Here is a 17,764-nt window from a genome sequence, read left to right as displayed (position 1 = left end):
CTGTTAAAGGACCACAGCAATCCACCCGGAGGAGGAAGACTCAAGGATCTGGTGACTCATCATTGTATCCTAGTCTTGACCATTGACATACTGGTCCCCAACTCACATGGTAGCATCTATGCACATCACTTTCTACCATCTCTAGCTGGCTAGGAGACCGCATCCTATCCTGGCGGATGATGACATGGCCTCTGTTATACGTTGCTCCGTCACTTCTGATCTGGACTACCAGCAATGTGAGATAGTTGGACATGAAACCTTCAGCCTTCAGGAAACTCCAACCAGTACAGAATGCTGCAGCGTGTCTTCTTAACAACATGGGCTACCACAGGCGCACCACACCTGTCCGCTGCTCTCTGCATTGGCTTCCCATACAATATACAGAGTCACATCCAAAATCTCATTCCCTATCTTCAAACTGCTCAGTAGCCTCGGCCCAGCACATCTAAATGATCAGCTATAGCTCCAGGATGAAGACCATAGCTGACAACTTCGCTCCTCTGGTGTAAAGAAGCTTTCTACCATCAGGGTAAAGTTCACCTCTGCAGGAGACAGAGCTTTCTCAGGGACTGGTCCCAGACTGTGGAACAAACGCCCCCATCACAAACCTCATCACCTTTCACTCCTAGTGCCAGGCACACTTCTTCCATTTGCCTTCTCTAACAAATTCAGAGCAGCGTGCACATTTTAAAAACAAAAACCCTACTAAAACAAAAGACTGCACACGCATAATTCTCTCCTTGGGCAGAAGATGTGAGACAGAAAGGACCGCACGTGAAGATGTAATCGCGTCACTTAATGCGCTAACCTTGAGAATAGAATAGAGAATACTAATAGAAAGAGGCATTTCTTGGTTGTGTTTCACCTCTAATTTATCTTGAGCTCTGAGAAGCCAGTCTGGAGTGAGGGCAGTGGCAGAGTAAAGGAAAAAGAGTGAATCCTGCTCCAAGGGGATTTGATCGGAATGGGAGATTGATGAATTAAACATTAGCGAATAGTGTCACTTTATTATTTAGAGCAAAGGCTTCTTGGGACAGAAAATCCTGAGTGCAAAAGTTATAACTGAATTTCCTAGTGTATAAACTTAATTGGGAGGGAATGAGAAAGATGTGAATTGAAGTGGCTGTGCTGACTGGCTTACACAGACTGTGCTGACTGTTAAAGAACACGAGGCAGGAGCTAAGTTATTTACTGAAGACGTAATGGAAAAATTGTATAAGGAAAGCCAGCTAGCGAGATGCCAGGGAAAGTGAGACGATGGCAGAGAGGGTTCTGATAAAAAAGTAGTGGAGCTAAGTGGGAGTTGGATGCTGAGCAGGTGAAGATGAGGAAAAGTGGGTAAGACAGTAGTTGAGAGTTAAAACAATTCATTATATATGTATGTCAGACTCTCTTACAGCTTTTCTCATTCCTAATTTTTTTTCCAGGCTCTCAGCTCTTGCAAGTACGAAGTCAGTCCTACAAATAGATCTAAGAAAGTCCTCAGTGCACCACAAGTGAAATCCTGGCTCCACTGCAGTTAAAGTCAAAATTCCCAGAAACTTCAGTGGGTCCAGGATTTCACCCCAAGAACACAGTCTAAGTCATTCATGCCTCTGATAAGTTTTTCTCTTCTTACTCCTCCCGGTCCTTTCTGTAAAGGCCTCTGAATAACAGTGGAGATCCTTTTTTAACGGTTGTCTCTGTTGCTTCTCTACCGTCACATTCCCCTTAGCTGAAACCTATTTCTGCATCCAGCTGCATTCACAGCAATTGCACCTTTCATCACTCATTCTTGCACATTCTTCCGATTATACCGAGTCTCTTTCAATCTTTATGGCTGGAATTTTATCACCAGGGAGTTCAAATATTATTAGGAGTCACCAGATAACATTTGCAGATAGTTTTACAAGTTCTGCTTACCTGAGTGTATAGGTGGTTAGATCTTGGAAAAATGCTTATGGTTAGATGTGGTGAAGTTATTTTCAGAAGCTATGCATCTTACCAGTGAAATTGTCTGCCTGTGTCTCACTCTCACTGAATCATTCCTTAGGCATAGCTGCTGCCTAGAGAATATACTGATTCAAGCAAAAACAAAAAAAATTGTACGTAGGCTTGGAAGACTTAGATTTTTATTGGCAAATGCCAATAAGTGTTGATTTCACTATACACCCACAAATTGACAAAAAAAATATTTCCATCAATAATAATCAAAACGTACAGATAGGCAACGTAACACAAATGCTGCTTGAGAACTTATGAGAGTTCGATTTAAGGATATTTACTTTGTATTTTGTGACATGTGACACTGACAATTTGTGTTTTGACAGTTTTAAAATTTTTACTTTTTGAACCATAACTTCTACTGCCATTAAATAATTATTGTCTGACCCCTGCTCAGAAGTTCCCACAACTATGAAAATTTAAATGGATAAACATCTAAAAATATACTTTAAAATAAACATTACTATCTGTCAAAACTATACAAAAATAGGATTCTGCCAAACCTAATTATAGGGTATCAAAACACTGCATAACATACAGACTTCTTCAGTTTCTCACTGTTTTTTTTTTTTTTTTAACATCAGTTTGGTCCCCACTAGTCACCATCACAACTGGCTTCATTGCACTGACCTTAACCAGACATGCAGTTATTTCCCTGCTACATTCCTGCTTTGGTGGAATTTGCAGATGTTTGTCTGTTTCCTCTTTCCTTCATACATCGTGATCTCTCTTGCTAATGGAAGACATCTCTGCTCTCTTCATAAACATGTGTAACTCTCCCCTCTCCCACTTGTTTTCTTTAATTGGACACCACCTGCAAACTGCACCATTGGTTCATATTAAATTACCTCACTGTAAAACCTCAATCCAAGTTTCTCCTGGATTTGAAGGGATTTAATGGCAACTAGCTAGTGGTGTCCAAATTCTAATATAAGAAGATGATAATAAAGAATAATCTTTACAAGTACTAAGCGCTGAGCACTTGTGAACTCAAAGTGTAACAACTTCCCTTTCAGAGGCGTGAACAGGATTTGAACTCAGGACTTTCACACTCAAAGCACACCCATCTACTGCCTGAGCTAAAGGAGCAAACCCATTAGCTGGTGGAAGATATAGCCCGTTAACTTCCATGTAGGTCAGCCACTAGATGGCGACACATAGCCCAGTTCACAAGCCCGTTATAGAGGCACCAGACAAATGCATTTAACAAAACAATGGGCATTTTGGTTTCCAAGAAGTCTGACAAATGCAGTGTGATGGGCTTGTTACAAACAAATTCCAAAGTCTAAGGCAACAACACACCTTAAGCCCCCAAAGCCACCTACCTGCTCAATTACATTGTTTGGTGTAGGAGCAGCTGCTTATAGGTCTGGGTATAGTGTTGATACAGTCTAAATGGGAATATACAAATCAGCATTCACCTACAGATCTGGGGCCTGATTCTGCATGGCCTCAAGCCTTCCATAGTCGTTGACATCTATGCAAAGTGCACGTATCACTTTGCATCACAGGAGGTTGCAATTTTCAACTGATGATTTTTCTGATTAAAAAGTTACATTTTTTTCCAAAAATGAAAACATTACCCAATAAACTGTTTTTCAATATAGTCCTGGTTTTTTTCTATGAACGTGAATTTTTGTGTGAGCTCAGTTTCTCTTTCCGTCCCCCTTCCTCTCATCTGTTTCCCTTCGCCCCCTCTCCCATTTCAGTGGCAAAATAAAAAAACAAATAAAAGGGGGGAGGGGGAGGAAGGAGAGCAAGAGTAATGGTAATAATAATTAATAATCTACACCTGCCCCCAAAATGATAATTTTTTTAAATCAAAAGTTTCTTAAGAAAAAATGGAGAAAGTTTTCAAATATATGAAAAATTGTCCCTTTTGGAAACCTGGGAATGAACATAATTCTCCAAAATAAATATAATAAAATAAAAAAATCTTTACCATGTTTGGACCAGATCAATCTTACACCCACTTTGCACCAGAGTAAACAACTAACTGCAGGTAAGGCCACAGAGACTCTCAGACTCTGAGGTCCTGATCCTGTCGTGAGCTACTCAAATGCTTACATTTTATTACCTTGAGTAGCTCCTTGGAGTCCATGGGGCAACCTGCAGCAGTAAAGTTAAGCACATGCCTAAGCGGTTGCAAGGTCAGGGCCTTAATCTCATGCTATCCCATGCTAGGTCCCTTGCGCTGCATGTATGCTTCTCCGTGCAGTGGTGAGTGCGGGGATAGCCACTAATAGTAACTGACTCATGTCTGACGGGTTTTCTTACATTATGTTTGACTTGGCAAAGTTATCTCCTGTATAATCAAGACAGATAATGATATGCAGAATTTACCTAGGGAGGTGGTGGAATCTCCATCCTTAGAGGATTTTTAAGGCCCGACTTGACAAAGCCCTGGCTGGGATGATTTAGTTGGGGCTGGTCCTGCTTTGAGCAGGGGGTTGGACTAGATGACCTCCTGAGGTCCCTTCCATCCCTCATATTCTATGATCAATCAGGTCTGCCATACCAACAGTGTGAGGACGCGGTTTCCAGAGCTGTGGAGACTAATACCGTACTTCAGGTGTGCTATGACAGGTTTGGATCCTTCCTGTCAATCATTCTGTCCTTGCTTAAAAGCACTTAGTAAGAAGCCAAAAAATAATAGGAAGTGTGGCTTGAAGACAGGTTCCCAGGACCACTGGACCGCTCAGTGCATTGAAAATAACTTCTGCACATCATCAAATACAAATGGGTGACACAAGATTGCATAAGGCTCTTGAGTTATTTCTATTGGGCTAAAAAAAATCAAGGGCTATGAAAGAAAGATATATTTAAAACCTGAAGCGGAACCATACAGCAAGGTTTGGAGAGATTTAACAAGAAGCATTGAAACAAATATTTAATATCTTAGAGGTGTCCTATCTGGATTTAAAGGGTCTATAATTCTCTCAGGTAATTCTCTTCTGTGCCCCCCTGTCTCTGCCAATCTGAAACACTGCCAAGTAACTACTTTGCCCTCTTGGATAGTTTATAGCCACAGGGCCAGTATCTGATTTCTGTCACACTGGTGTCAAACTGAATTAATTGTTGCCATGACTGGAAGGGTTACAGAACTGGAACACAGCACAATTTGGCCCAAAGCATTTATTGGTATGTCTATAGCTGGCGCTCCAGGTGTGATTCCCAGCTCCCACAGACATACTCACGCCAGCTCTCATTGAGATAGCTCATTGAAAATAGCAGTGTAGCCGGGACAGCACAGGCAGTGGCAAGTGGTGACATGGTCTAGTCATGCTGAGTATGTCGCTACGGGGTTCAGGTGGGTTGATGATTGGGGCAGCCAGCCTGTGCCACTGCTCACCGCTACCCACGCTTCCCCACATACACCAAGCTAGCAAGATGGGAATCACACCCCTACCTCCAAGTACAGACATAGCTTTAAATATAGGCTCTGGGAGTTGGACTAGGTGACCTCCCTCCCAGCCCTAATCTTCTATGATTCTATCAGATAGGATCAAATTTTCAAAAGGGCCCAACTGGCTTCGGTGCCCAAGTCTCATTGACTTTCCATGGGACCTCGGTGCCTAATGGCACGTCTCCACTACAAACTCTTTGCTGGCATACCGACACTGACAAAACTGCCTAGTGGAGACCCGGCTTTTACCGGCAAAAGTTGTTCTTCTGCCAGTGGAATGAAACCACCTCCTTGAACGACACAAACTATACCGGCGAATGGACTTTGTTGAAAGCACCACTGCGTTGACACAGGGGATTGTGTCACAATAGCTATGTTGCCTGGGGGGGGGGTGATTTTTTTCTCCCATACTCCTGATCGTGATATCTATGCAAGTAAAACTTTGACTATGGGCAGGACTACACCTAACGTAGGGTGGGATCCACAAAGGGGATTAAGCGTTGCAATGCGGAGCTTCATAGCATCTAATTTTGGGCGCTTAGAAAGCCACAGGAACACACTGTGATCCACAAAGCATAAATTAAGCTCCTAGACTCATAAAGAGAGCGGCGCCTAAGAATACGATTCACACAAGCCAGCATGCTAGGTGAGGAGCTGCCTGAGCTGGCGAACAGGAGATGCCACCCAGGGGTGGGTGCACTAAGTCCCACACCTCCGATAGAGACAGGCACCTAGGGCCAGGCTGCAGGGAACTGCCTCGCTCTGCTGAGTCAGTGATACACACATGGGCACCTGCCACCTGGAATTAGATGTCTCAGGTGCCTAAAGCCTTTCTTGAGGGAATGAGTTAGGCACCTGCCTTGCACCACAAAAAACAGGAGAAGGGGGTGGTGGTGGTGCCCACCTTGTAACTGTGAGCCAGTGGGTGAAGCACTCGGCTGGGGTGTGGAAGACCCAGGCTCAATTCCCCCGTCTCTGCCAGCATGGGAAAAAGCATTTGAACAAGGGTCTCCTACCTCTCAGAAGAGGAGCACTAGTCACTGAGCTATTCCGATGTGAGATTCCTCAGTCTCTCCTGATGAAGTTGTTCCACTGCGGCGAAGTACTGAAAGATGATTGGAGCAGGTGGACTGGACCCAGCATCTCCCACCTCACAGGGGGGTGCCCTACTCACTGAACCAGAGTCTTTCCCTCTTTCTGGCCCACTCACTGTTTAAGTATTTAATATCTGTGGAATGATTCATTGGACCAGGCAGAGAGAGAGAGAGAATTACAAATCTGGGTGCAGATGTCTAAGTACCTTTGTGGTTTCCCCTACAAAGGCATTCTGAAAATTTTACTCAGTAGCATTGGCCCTGGTCACATAGACACCCAGGCAAACAGGAGTGGGGCGTGTTCTCTGACCCAATCTCAACTCTCCTTCACCCATTCCCATCTTTTCTTGTTTGCCACCTACCCTAGCTGCCCACCAATGCCCTGGTCCAATGCCCTGAGCCTCTAAGTAATGGATAATTCCCAGAATTCTTTGCACCAGCTCCAGGAAGTCTTCAAAGATGGCACAGCTGGTGCATAAGGAAATCATGAGCAACTGTGAAGCCCAGGCACCCATGCCCTCACAGCTATTTTTAGCAAGCTAGCTAGACTAAAGCTAGCACAAATATATCTACATGAGCTGCAAATCACACCTGTGGTTGTGGGATAGCCAGAGCCATGGACAAGGCCTTAGTCTGCTACGTTGACCACTAGATCATGCTTCCTCTGTAGGAAAATGAATGACCCTGTCACTGTCAATCACTGTTGATAAACATGCTGTCGCTCTCTTCTGTCCAAATAAAAAAACCAAGAATGAAAACATGAGGCATGGGAGCACTTAAAATCCCCACCTATGATTTTTGGAGCTGCTGTATGATATGACAGCTAATTTACAGAACTGGTGTGAGATAGCCACCGGCCTTTGGTTGGCTTTAAAAAAAAAAAAAAAGGATACACACTTTGTTTGGAGTGCTGCACAAAGAATCCAGGATAATCACCATGGAAATCAGGCTAACAATCCATTAGCAGGAATAAAAGCTGCCAAAATTATAAGTAAAGGTTAGGTGGTAAACACAGTTAGCCGTCTATTTAGGCTGGCTACGACTCAATACAGTTAGTAAAAGCATCGCCTCCAAGCGTAACCAGAGCCCATCTTTGGGTAACCATGAAAGGAGAGAATACGAATGGGTACTTCTTGGACTAGGCACCTGAACACACTGGTGTTTGGGGCTGCTATCTAGGACAAGGAGCAGTGGCCTGAAGCTAAGGAGAAGATTAGGCTATATATTCAATGGGGAAAAATTCTTAACAATGAATGTCAGGAGGCAGCCTATATTTCAGACTAAGGCCATGACTGCCCGCGATACTCCAGCATTGTTCCATTTTATGTAGTTTCTTATACTGCTCATCTCTGTAATATCTCAGCAACTTTCCACTGGACTATCACCATAAGATTTTCTGCATTAAAACACAAACCCTATTTACGAAGCGATGGAGACTTGCTATGAGTATTCATCTTCCTCTCAAACTTGCATCACCATTCCCGCTGGCCTGGAGACCATGCGGGTTTATGGTTATGAGGCTGCAAAAGATGATTCAGACCGAGAGACCTTTCTGCATTCAGTTTTATCTGCACTGTGGTAACCCCATGCCATTATCACTTTTTCCTGCTGTCTCGTCCAACTGTGGGGTCACACAGCAGGGACACATTTAAGTGCACTGAGCTCATTAGCGATTTTGACCATTACCCTCACTGGTTTCATTTGTCCATCAGTGGTGACAGTCTACCAGGGTTTGGCTGTTGCTATGTGCAATCAAACATTGTAGGTGCAAGTCAGAGCTGAGAGAACAGGAGCAGGGTTGCAGAAATCGGTACATTCAAATGCTTTCGCTATTTTGTCAGGGAAAGCTCCAGATATTCGAACCAGCACAAACTATGGGGCAGTACAAGGAAGATGTTTGAGGAATGATCGCTATTCAACAGGTTACCTGCCACAAGAAATCGATGGGAACACGATGAGTAGTCTTGCAAAATTCCAGGTGGGTCAGAGGACATAACAAAGTGGTCTTTGCTGATCATACTGGCTATGATAGATCTGACCAACCTCCAGATCTATTTCCCAACTACCTCTTGTGTCACTTCTCTTTCTTGCGAAGAATATATTCCTTTGTGAAATTGCATCACAGGCCAGGCTCACCCAGGTGACTTGTCAACTAGTTGTGACACTGAATCTACCATCTGCTGGAGACAGTACTTCTAAAGACAGTGTGCAATTGGTAGCATGTTGGCCTCACTGGTTGGCTGTGTGCTCTCTAGAACCTGTTAGTTGGCAGATTCCGACCTACAGCCAAGAATATTGGGGATCGCCTGTATAAACGGAGAAAGCTACCACAAACCACTTGGCTAATAGTTTAATTACTTTATTTTCAGCTATTTATTATTCCAATTTTAATTCACTTATTCCCCCAGAGGTGAAATTCTCCCCTCTCCCCATGCAGATCTAGGACCTAGAACCACTCATGACTAATGTTAAGGACCATATTTCAGGAAGGCCAATGAGATCATAGGAAAGGCTTAGGGATGAGCAAGAAGAAGAAGAGAAAGGGGACATTGCATACTTATAATGAGAAGAGGGGAAAAGAGGTTGTATTTATTGTGGTAGGAGAAAGGGCTATGAATGAAGTGAGTTGAGATAACTAAACCATTAGAACTAATCATAGAATCGTAGGACTGGAAGGGAAAGATAGACGTAATCCTGCACTCATGAGGGATTAAGTATTACCTAGACCAACCCTGACAGTTGTTTGTCTACCTGCTCTTAAAAATATCCAATGACAGAGAGATTCCACAACCTCCCTAGGCAATTTATTCCAGTGTTTAACTACCCTGAGGGTTAGGAAGTTTTTCCTAATGTCCAACCTAAACTGCCCTTGCTGCAATTTAAACTCATGGTCTCCTGTCCTATCCTCAAAGGTTAACAAGAACAATTTATTTTCCATCCTCTTTATAAACGATGTTTTATGTACTTGACAACTGTTATGTCTCCCCCCCACCCATCTTCTCTTCTCCAGACTAAACAAACCCATTTTTTTCAATCTTCCCTCCTAGGTCATGTTTCCTAGACCTTGAATCATTTTTGTTGCTCTTCTCTGGACTTTCTCCAATTTGTCCACCTCTTTCCTGAAATGTGGTGCCCAGAACTGGACACACTACTCCAGCTGAGGCCCAGTCAGCGTGGAGTAGAGTGGAAGAATTACTTCTTGTGAATTGCTTACAACACTCCTGCTAATACAGCCCAGAATGATGTTCACTTTTTTTTGCAACAGTGTTACACTGTTGACTCATATTTAGCTTGTGATCCACTCCGATCCCCAGATCCCTTTCTGCAGTACTCTTCCCAAGGGAGTTTCCCATTTTGTATGTGTGCAACTGATTGTTCCTTCCTCAGTGGAGTGCTTCGTATTTGTCCTTCCTGAATTTCATCCTATTTACTTCCGACCATTTCTCCAGAGTATTTGAAATTTAATCCTATCCTCCAAAGCACTTGCAAACCCTCCCAGCTTGGTATCATCCACAAACTTTATGATGATAATGTACAGGGCTTGGCGATAGAGAGCAGGTACAGTACAAGCAAAGAGAAGCTGAGAGGAATATTTAAGCAGAGTATTTGCAGATGGAGAAAGGTCCACTGAAGGCACCAACAGAAGGCACTAAGATAACCAACACGAAGACACACTAGACAGTTGTGTCTGAATGCACTAAAGGAGCTGGGCATTAGTTTTTCCCAAATGAAACACGAGAGAGAGAGCACAAGCATGAGAAGGACGCTATAGCCAAGTGGGCAGAGCACTCACCCACGATGTGGGGGAGACAGGATCCAGTCATGCGACTCTACTGACTATTTATCCAGCCTGCAACAGCTTCAACAGGAGAGGCTGAGAGAGCCTCACATCAGGATATCACATAACCCTGTCGTTAGAGCACTTCGTGGAGAGGTGGCAGGCCTCAGTTCAAATCCCTTCTCCCCCTCAGGGGCAGGGGTGTGTCTCCCATCTCTCAGGTGAGACCTCTAACCGCTGGCATAGAAGTTATGAGGGAGGTCTTCCTCTGCTCCCTGCCCCCCCACGGCTTGTGTGATCTCACCTGAGGGGCTGATCCAATAGGGGGCCTGTGAGCACGCTTAGTGGATTAGGAGCCTCACGCGACTTAGACAGCCAGACGCTTACCCACCCCTGGTTTATCAAATGCTCCGGAGTTTAGGCAGGAGATGGCGCCTCGATGCCTAGGAGGAGGCACCAGTGCACCTGGTCCAGTGGCAGACACACAGGTGGCTAGGGAATTTTTACTGCTAAAACGTAGTTGCCAAGCAACGTGAGGTGCCTCCTGGGTGTGGCAGGGGGGTTGTGCGTAGCATTAGTGCCAAAACCAGGACGAGGTGCCTAAAACAGGGATGTAGGCACCTAATTCCTTCTGTGCATTCAGGCCTACCTTAACCCAAATTAATACTATAGGGGATGGCTAGGAGCTGAGCAGCTCACGTGTGGTCTCCGCCCACCTTGGAACCCAGAATGTTTCCAGGTTCTCCTCCCATTTGAATGGGAATCCAGAACTCAGGACGCCTGCGCCATTTTTTTTCCCCCCCCCCCCAAAGGAATCCACTCTATGCTTTTAAGCTTAAATTGGGTTCGTCTTAATTTAGGTACTTAGGGCAGGTTTACACTACGCATGCTGCATTGGTGCAGCTGCCCCCATGGAGCTCTGCCGCTGCAGTGCTTTGATGAAGATGCTCTAGGCCTGTGGCTTAGTTACTCCACCTCCACGAGAGGCGGTAGCTAGATCGGCAGGAGAAGCTCTCCCATCGACATAGCGCTTTCTACACAGGGGGATAAAATGGGTATAACTACGTCATGCAGGGCTGTGGATTTTTCACCCCCGTGAGCAAACATAGCTATATCAATCTAAGTGTGTAGTGTAGACATGGCCTTAGTATGTACAGTACTGGATATACCTAAATTGGTACGGGAGGTGTAATTTCCAGTTCGGGTACACCCCATCTGTGCTCGCTCTGACATATACTTGGGCAGCTACACTTCTCTTTTTAGCATGCTAGTTCAAATCAGAGGAGCTAGATCTCCTCAAGCTGGAAATTTAACTCTAGTTCCAGTGTAGACAGACTCATTGATGATTTCCTATTCGAGAAACTGCATGAAGAGGTTTGTGGGTCAGTGACTTTTGGATTACATACATAAAGAAAGCTAGAATATTCTAGTGTAATGAAAGTGAGTAATGCTCTTTAATACAGGAATGTGCCCGATGATATTTTTGTCCATCCATTCCAAGTGCTAATGACGAACGTCATGAAATAATGAAGCTGCTCTAAATTTGTGAATGGCGCAAGACCTTAATGTCAGATGAGATAAACACGGTGCTAGGCATTTTATGGTTTCCATCTTTTATCTGTCACAAGCCAGGATATGAGACACTGGAAAAAAACATTTCTTTATCAAGCAGGAAATTTCACACACTAAATCTTTGCTTCCTGATCTTTCCACTCTAATTGTTAACAGTCTGATTCTCCACTGCCCTGCACCTTGTGTTAGTATTCATATCACTGCAAAGGGACTCCAGAACCGGCATAAAATGCTACCAAGTCATTAATTTCCTCATGGGCTTTTCTATGGCACTTGGCACAGTGCTGTGAGTACTTCACAATCATTCTCAATTAAATTAGCTTCCCTGGGAAGTAGGCAGGTATTATTATCCCCACTTTACAGAGGGAAATGGTGGCATTTTTACATTCACTTTAGACAAGTGTAAATGACTATGTAAAATGCATGGCCATGAAGAAGTAGGCACATGGTTTCCACTTTCAAAACCATTTCAGTGTACTTCCTTACAGATAGAGATAACAGCACAAATACCTAATCAGAAAGGGTTATCCATCATCCTCCCATAAGACGAGGACTGAATTTTGTGCTCATGAGAGTGAAGGGTTCACAGCATTGTTTGGAGACAATTCCTCCACATATCTGTGTCACGACACAGCTGTCCTGAGCTGCGAGACATTCTGTTATTGCAGCTGTCACCTTTTCCCAGGCAGAAGCTGATGTGCTGATCTGAGACAAAATTCAGGGAGGTTTCTGAGTCAGGGGCAAAAATCCATAGGAGAGAGGCTGGTCTTGTGTTTAAGGCACTGGAGTGGGACTCAGGAGATTTGCATTAAGTTCCTGGCTGTGCTACAGAATTCTTTTGTGACCTTAGGCAAGCCATTTAATCTCTTCTTCAGCTAGCCATCTGTAAAATGAGAATACTAATGCTTTCTTTCTCCCATCCTTTGTCTTGTCTATTTAGATCATGGGTGAGGAACATCCGGCCCGCGGCGGGCCGTGAAATCATTTGGTGCGGCCCACGGCGGGCCATATAAGGCCCGCGAAATCATTTGGTCTGGCCCTGGCAGCGGGGGAGAATTCGGCGGCAGGGGAGAATTCGGCAGCAGGGGGGTTTCACGGCGGCAGGGGGGCAGTGCCCGCCGCCGAAACCCTGCTGCCGTTTGCCCCTTTTTGGCGGCGGGGGGAATTCGGCAGCGGGCACTGCCCCACGCCCCCCACCGCCACTGTGAAACCCCGCCGCCGCCGAATTCTCCCCCGCTGCCAGGGCCACCATCAGGCCCTTGACAGGAAAAAGGTTCCCCACCCCTGATTTAGATGGTATGACTTTAATAGCAAGGACTGTCACTTACTAAATGTATGTGCAAACTTCAGCATAACTCATCATCTCAAATGAGGCCTGCAGGGGTTACTGTAATGAAAATAATAAATAATAATGCAATCAGCAGGCTCATTATTATGTTGCCCAGGAGTCAAGATTTAAACTCAGCTTTGCAGAACTGCAAGACTAGTGAATTACCCCACTCTCCCTTTGGGCCTTCTTGTGCTTACTACTTGTCAGGTTATCACCTCTGCTGATGACCAAATTTTCTGCTGGACATGAAAGCTTTTGTTATATACAACAGCAGCTTGTCTATTTTATACATAAGGGAGTCAATTAACTACTGCACCAGATTGTCTGTCTTGTATAACAAAGATATTACATATGCTGATTTAATTTTCATGGCATAATTATAATGCTAGAGGGTTTCATGGGACGCCATTTTGGGTCACTAATCTAGAGTAGTTTTTCCCAGGTGAGAGAAGAGATGGAGGATGGTCTAGTGGTTAGGATATTTTATCGCTAGTTGGGAAACGTGTGTTCAAGTGCCACAGACTTCCTGCTATGGCAAGTCACATAGCTGCTCTGTTCCTTTTCTGTCAAATGGAGATGGTAATCTTTCCCCTAATCTCACATGGGGTGGTGAGGATATATACATTAATGATTGTGAGGCACTTAGATATTAGGTCGTGGGTGCCAGGTTTGTATAATTTTTGGTGGTGCCCAGAACAAGTTCAAGTCCTGCCCTCCACACCTGCCTTGTAAGCCCCTGGGGGGGGAGGAGGGGGAACGCCGGCCAGGCCCAAGGTAGGAGAGGGGCAGGAGAAAGGGGCAGGGCTAGGAAAGGGAAGCAGCCGCCGCATTGCTTGGGGGCGGGGCTGGCACCGGAGCGGCTCCTGGCCAGCCACTGAGAATGTGTCTGGAAGTGGGAGGGGACAGAACGGCCGGGCCGCCCTGGGTGCTGGGGGCTGCTGCACTCTGCTCCTGCCTGGCCGAGCGCCACTGGAGGCTCCATAGCCGGCCCCCCAGCAGCACAGAGATATTGGTGGAGCCAGGCCCACCTTCCTTAATATGGGGGGAGCATGGGCACCACAAGCCCATGTAAGTCGCCGTCTCGGATTGGGCTCATGCAAGTACCAGGGACAGATAGTTGGTGAATGGCTCCTGGGTAAATATCAATACATTCTTGTTCCTTCAAGACAGAGAAGTTGTCCTAGCGATACAATGACATTTACACTATAGCGAGGCAGAGCTGGATCCAGAAAAGTCCCATTACCCCCAACTGTGGACATATGAGTTAGTTAATAGAAACCAGGAATTTCCCCACCCATTTATGTACATCCTTAAATTAACATCCCAACCGTGCAATATCCCAGCGTCTACCTGACCCTAATTCCAAATCACCAGCGGGTGCCATCTTGAAATTGTGTTGTTATCCATAGAAGTACAGATCTCTCTGCCAAGCTAAACTCTTGCCCAGGAGGCCATCACCGTGACAGCTGCGTCCCTGAGTCCCCGACCAGCGGAACAGCCATCTTTGCAAATGGCTGCTGCAGTTACAGAATTCCTTGAACTACGGCTGTTTGGAAACAACGGCCCAGTTCTGCTCAGCGACTTCAGTGCAGTTCCCAGAGTAACAGACAGTAGAATTTGGCTCAGTGATTGCATGTATCCACTAGCTTCCAATGCATATAACCCAGAGCTGCTAAGATTATCTTGCTTGTGTGTTCCTCCAACCACATCACCTCCTTGGAGCCCCTGCAGAGGTTCCCAAGTTTCAAGTGCATCAAGGTCAAGTTTCTTGTCTTCACCTCCAAGGCCAGTCATAAACTCTATCACTCCCTACCTGTCCACTCTTGTCTCGGACTCCATTCTCCTCACTCTTCCTCAGCTTCAGCAATGGTGCCAGTGATAGCTACTCATTTGTTAACATTGTACACAAACAGCTCCCATCGTACCTTCTTCGTCCCCGGGCCTCACACATGGGATGCCCAACCTCCTCCAAATCTCTCCTCACAACCATCACGTCTCTGAGAAATCAGGCAAAACTGCCTGAGGGGCTGCTGGGATAGGTAGCTCCTACTTCATTTGTTTACAGTCATCAGGGGAATAAACTGCAAGTGTATATACAACTTGTGCATATTTCAAAAGTATGCATTCTCTCTTCTCCATTATCCAACCTTTGTGTCGGGGCTTTGTTACAGGATGGGCACCTTCACCCTGGATTCCTCTTTGCAGGCAGTCCTCACACTTTCTTCCATACGTTCACCATAATGTACTTTATTTACAATGTCTTATGCAGCTTCATGTCCCATCACCATAAGGTATATGCCAAACTTCAACGTACCCCTAAAGGGGAAGGGAGGTCTTTGCCTTTCCTTCCAGCCTCCTCCTCTGCCACTCCCAACTATTGAGCTGAATCCCCTTGTTAACTGGTTAATCACGCAGACCTAATCAATTATCTCCCTATTTGGCTTATGTGGGGATGCATACAAAGTACCCAGAAGTGGTGAGCTAGCCCTAAGCTGCAGTCACTCTGTCACAGGCTGTTTGAAAATTTTCCAGAAAAAGTGCTTTTCAGTGGAAAGCTGGGTCTTCAATTAAACACAATTTTCATGAAAAGCATCTGTTTTCTGTGGAGAATTAAGGTTTTAGTTAAAAAACCAGATGCTTGAAGCCCAAATATTTATTTCAAAACCAGAAATACTTTGATTTGAATATGCTGCTGCAGTGTCTTCTGGGAGATGAAGTTCAGTTGTCTCATGTCCCCCATTCTCTTCTCGGGGCCAGGCTCCTCGGTTGGACTACATCTCCCACAATGCATTATTGCCAAGGACTCATATGATACATTACCTCATCTCTCCAACAGGGAAGGCTGTGGAGTATCATGGGAGATGGAGTCTGACCAGAGTCCCTGGTCTCAAGAGAAGAATGGGAGCATGAGGTACCCAAACTACAACTCTCATGAAGCACTGAAGCAACATTGCTGAATTGAAGTTTTTCAGTTTTTGGATGGAATTTTTTGGTCTTCAAAGTTTCACTTAAACCCCCCCACCCCTTCCAAAACAAAAAACCCTCAAGATTTCCTATGGAAAATTAAGAGGAAAACAATTTTTTTCCATTTTTGTCAAAATTTTCCAAGGGTGGGGGGGCAGGGAACATTTTTTTTACTAGCTCTTTTTGTATGCAACTTCTTAGGGTGGGATTTTCAAAGTAAGCAGCAATGGTTTAATTCTCTTCTCATTGCAGTCACTGGTTAAACTCCCACTGACTTCAGTGGGAGCAGAGTTAGGTCAATGTTCAGTGATAATCCCACACCTGGAGTGGAAGGTGCAAAGACTCTGCCTTCATATATTTTATATAGGACCTAGCAAAATGGGGCACCAACTGTGACTGGTGTGTCTGGTTACTCCTGTAATGTAAAGAAACAATGAATAATAGTAACTGTGAATCCACATAAGTAGATTGGGGATTCAGGCGTACCAGTGAGAATATACATACCAGGGTGTAGTCAAGCAGATTAGCTATTCATCTACTTACCCATCTCTAAGTCATATAGAATCACTGCTTTTAAGACCAGAAGGGACCACCGGGTCATCTAGCCTGACCTCCTGGCTGTCCCTGGCTACTAAACTCCACCCAGTTACCAATAACCTGTTTTACAACCCTCTAGAGATTATAGTGTCTCTTTTGCAGAAGGGCTGAGCACCCACAACTCCAGCTGAAGTGACTGGGGAGTAGCACATGTCCATTACCTCTGAATAGACATCATGGAATTTTTCAACCTTAATTTTCAAACAATAGTATGTTCACCATTCACCAGAAGGAAGGCGGCGCGAATCAAGTTTGAAAATACCAACGTTTATAGTAAACCAACTGTCTAGTTTCACCTACCCAGGGCATTGGAGAAGAAGGTAAAATATATTGGACACGGCATCACAACAACTTCTCCCACTGCTGCGGAGGGCCAGCAGGTGATGTTGTCCCACATCGTTCCACAACCTGCAGGAAGAGAAGAGAAAGGGATGATCATATTAGAACATTCAGGAACTGCTTGGTATGTGCTGTATGGAAAGTACACAGAGAAACCCAATGCAGGGCATGATTCATGGCTACCAGGTGGACAACCGGCTCCATTCGGTTTTCCAACTCTCTCAATCAGATCGTAAACCTGGATCACAGAAGTTAGAGCTGAAAACGGCTGTTTAGATCACTGAGACTACCCCATGTGACTGTACTATACGGAGCTCTAAATGGAGGTTGTCTCACAATATTACACTTTATCTTAGACAAAAACCAAAAAGGGATTTAAAATGTGTGTGTGTTGAAGACCCAGAATGAGAGACATAACTCTGACAAGGGGGAGGAAAGAGTGAAAGAACGTGTGGTTACTATCTGTAAACATACGGTTTTCAGTAACCTCAGTTCCAAGATTCAGCATTTGTGGCATCAAGCATTTTCAGGAATTGACAGGGAGATACAGGTCAGATCTGTGTAGGACTCAGACATCTGGGTGAATAGTGCATTTGATAGAAGGAAACAGTAAAGATGCTCAGATTAAATCTCTCGCTCCCCCCATCAAATTTAAGTACCTGATCTGAACACACCATGCCATGCACAAGATGTGACTGCTT

The 17,764-nt window shown here is 44.9% G+C and overlaps 1 protein-coding gene across 1 annotated transcript in view; it reads right to left on the bottom strand.

Annotated features, from left to right (window-relative positions):
- LOC137141567 (vasoactive intestinal polypeptide receptor-like) overlaps positions 1-17,764 on the bottom strand; it is a 161,392-nt gene that overhangs the window by 54,508 nt on the left and 89,120 nt on the right. Inside the window, exon 3 of the mRNA XM_067530506.1 lies at positions 17,025-17,132. Within this exon, the coding sequence (XP_067386607.1) occupies positions 17,025-17,132 (108 nt within the window). The remainder of the gene's footprint in view (positions 1-17,024; positions 17,133-17,764) is intronic.

Source organism: Emydura macquarii, unplaced genomic scaffold, assembly GCF_026122565.2.
Source record: "Emydura macquarii macquarii isolate MOO-44397 ecotype Brisbane River unplaced genomic scaffold, CSIRO-AGI_Emac_v2 contig_3080, whole genome shotgun sequence".
Taxonomy (NCBI): Eukaryota; Metazoa; Chordata; order Testudines; family Chelidae; genus Emydura; species Emydura macquarii.
The sequence above is the reverse complement of the archived record's forward strand: the minus strand, read 5'-3'. Positions and strand labels throughout refer to the sequence as shown.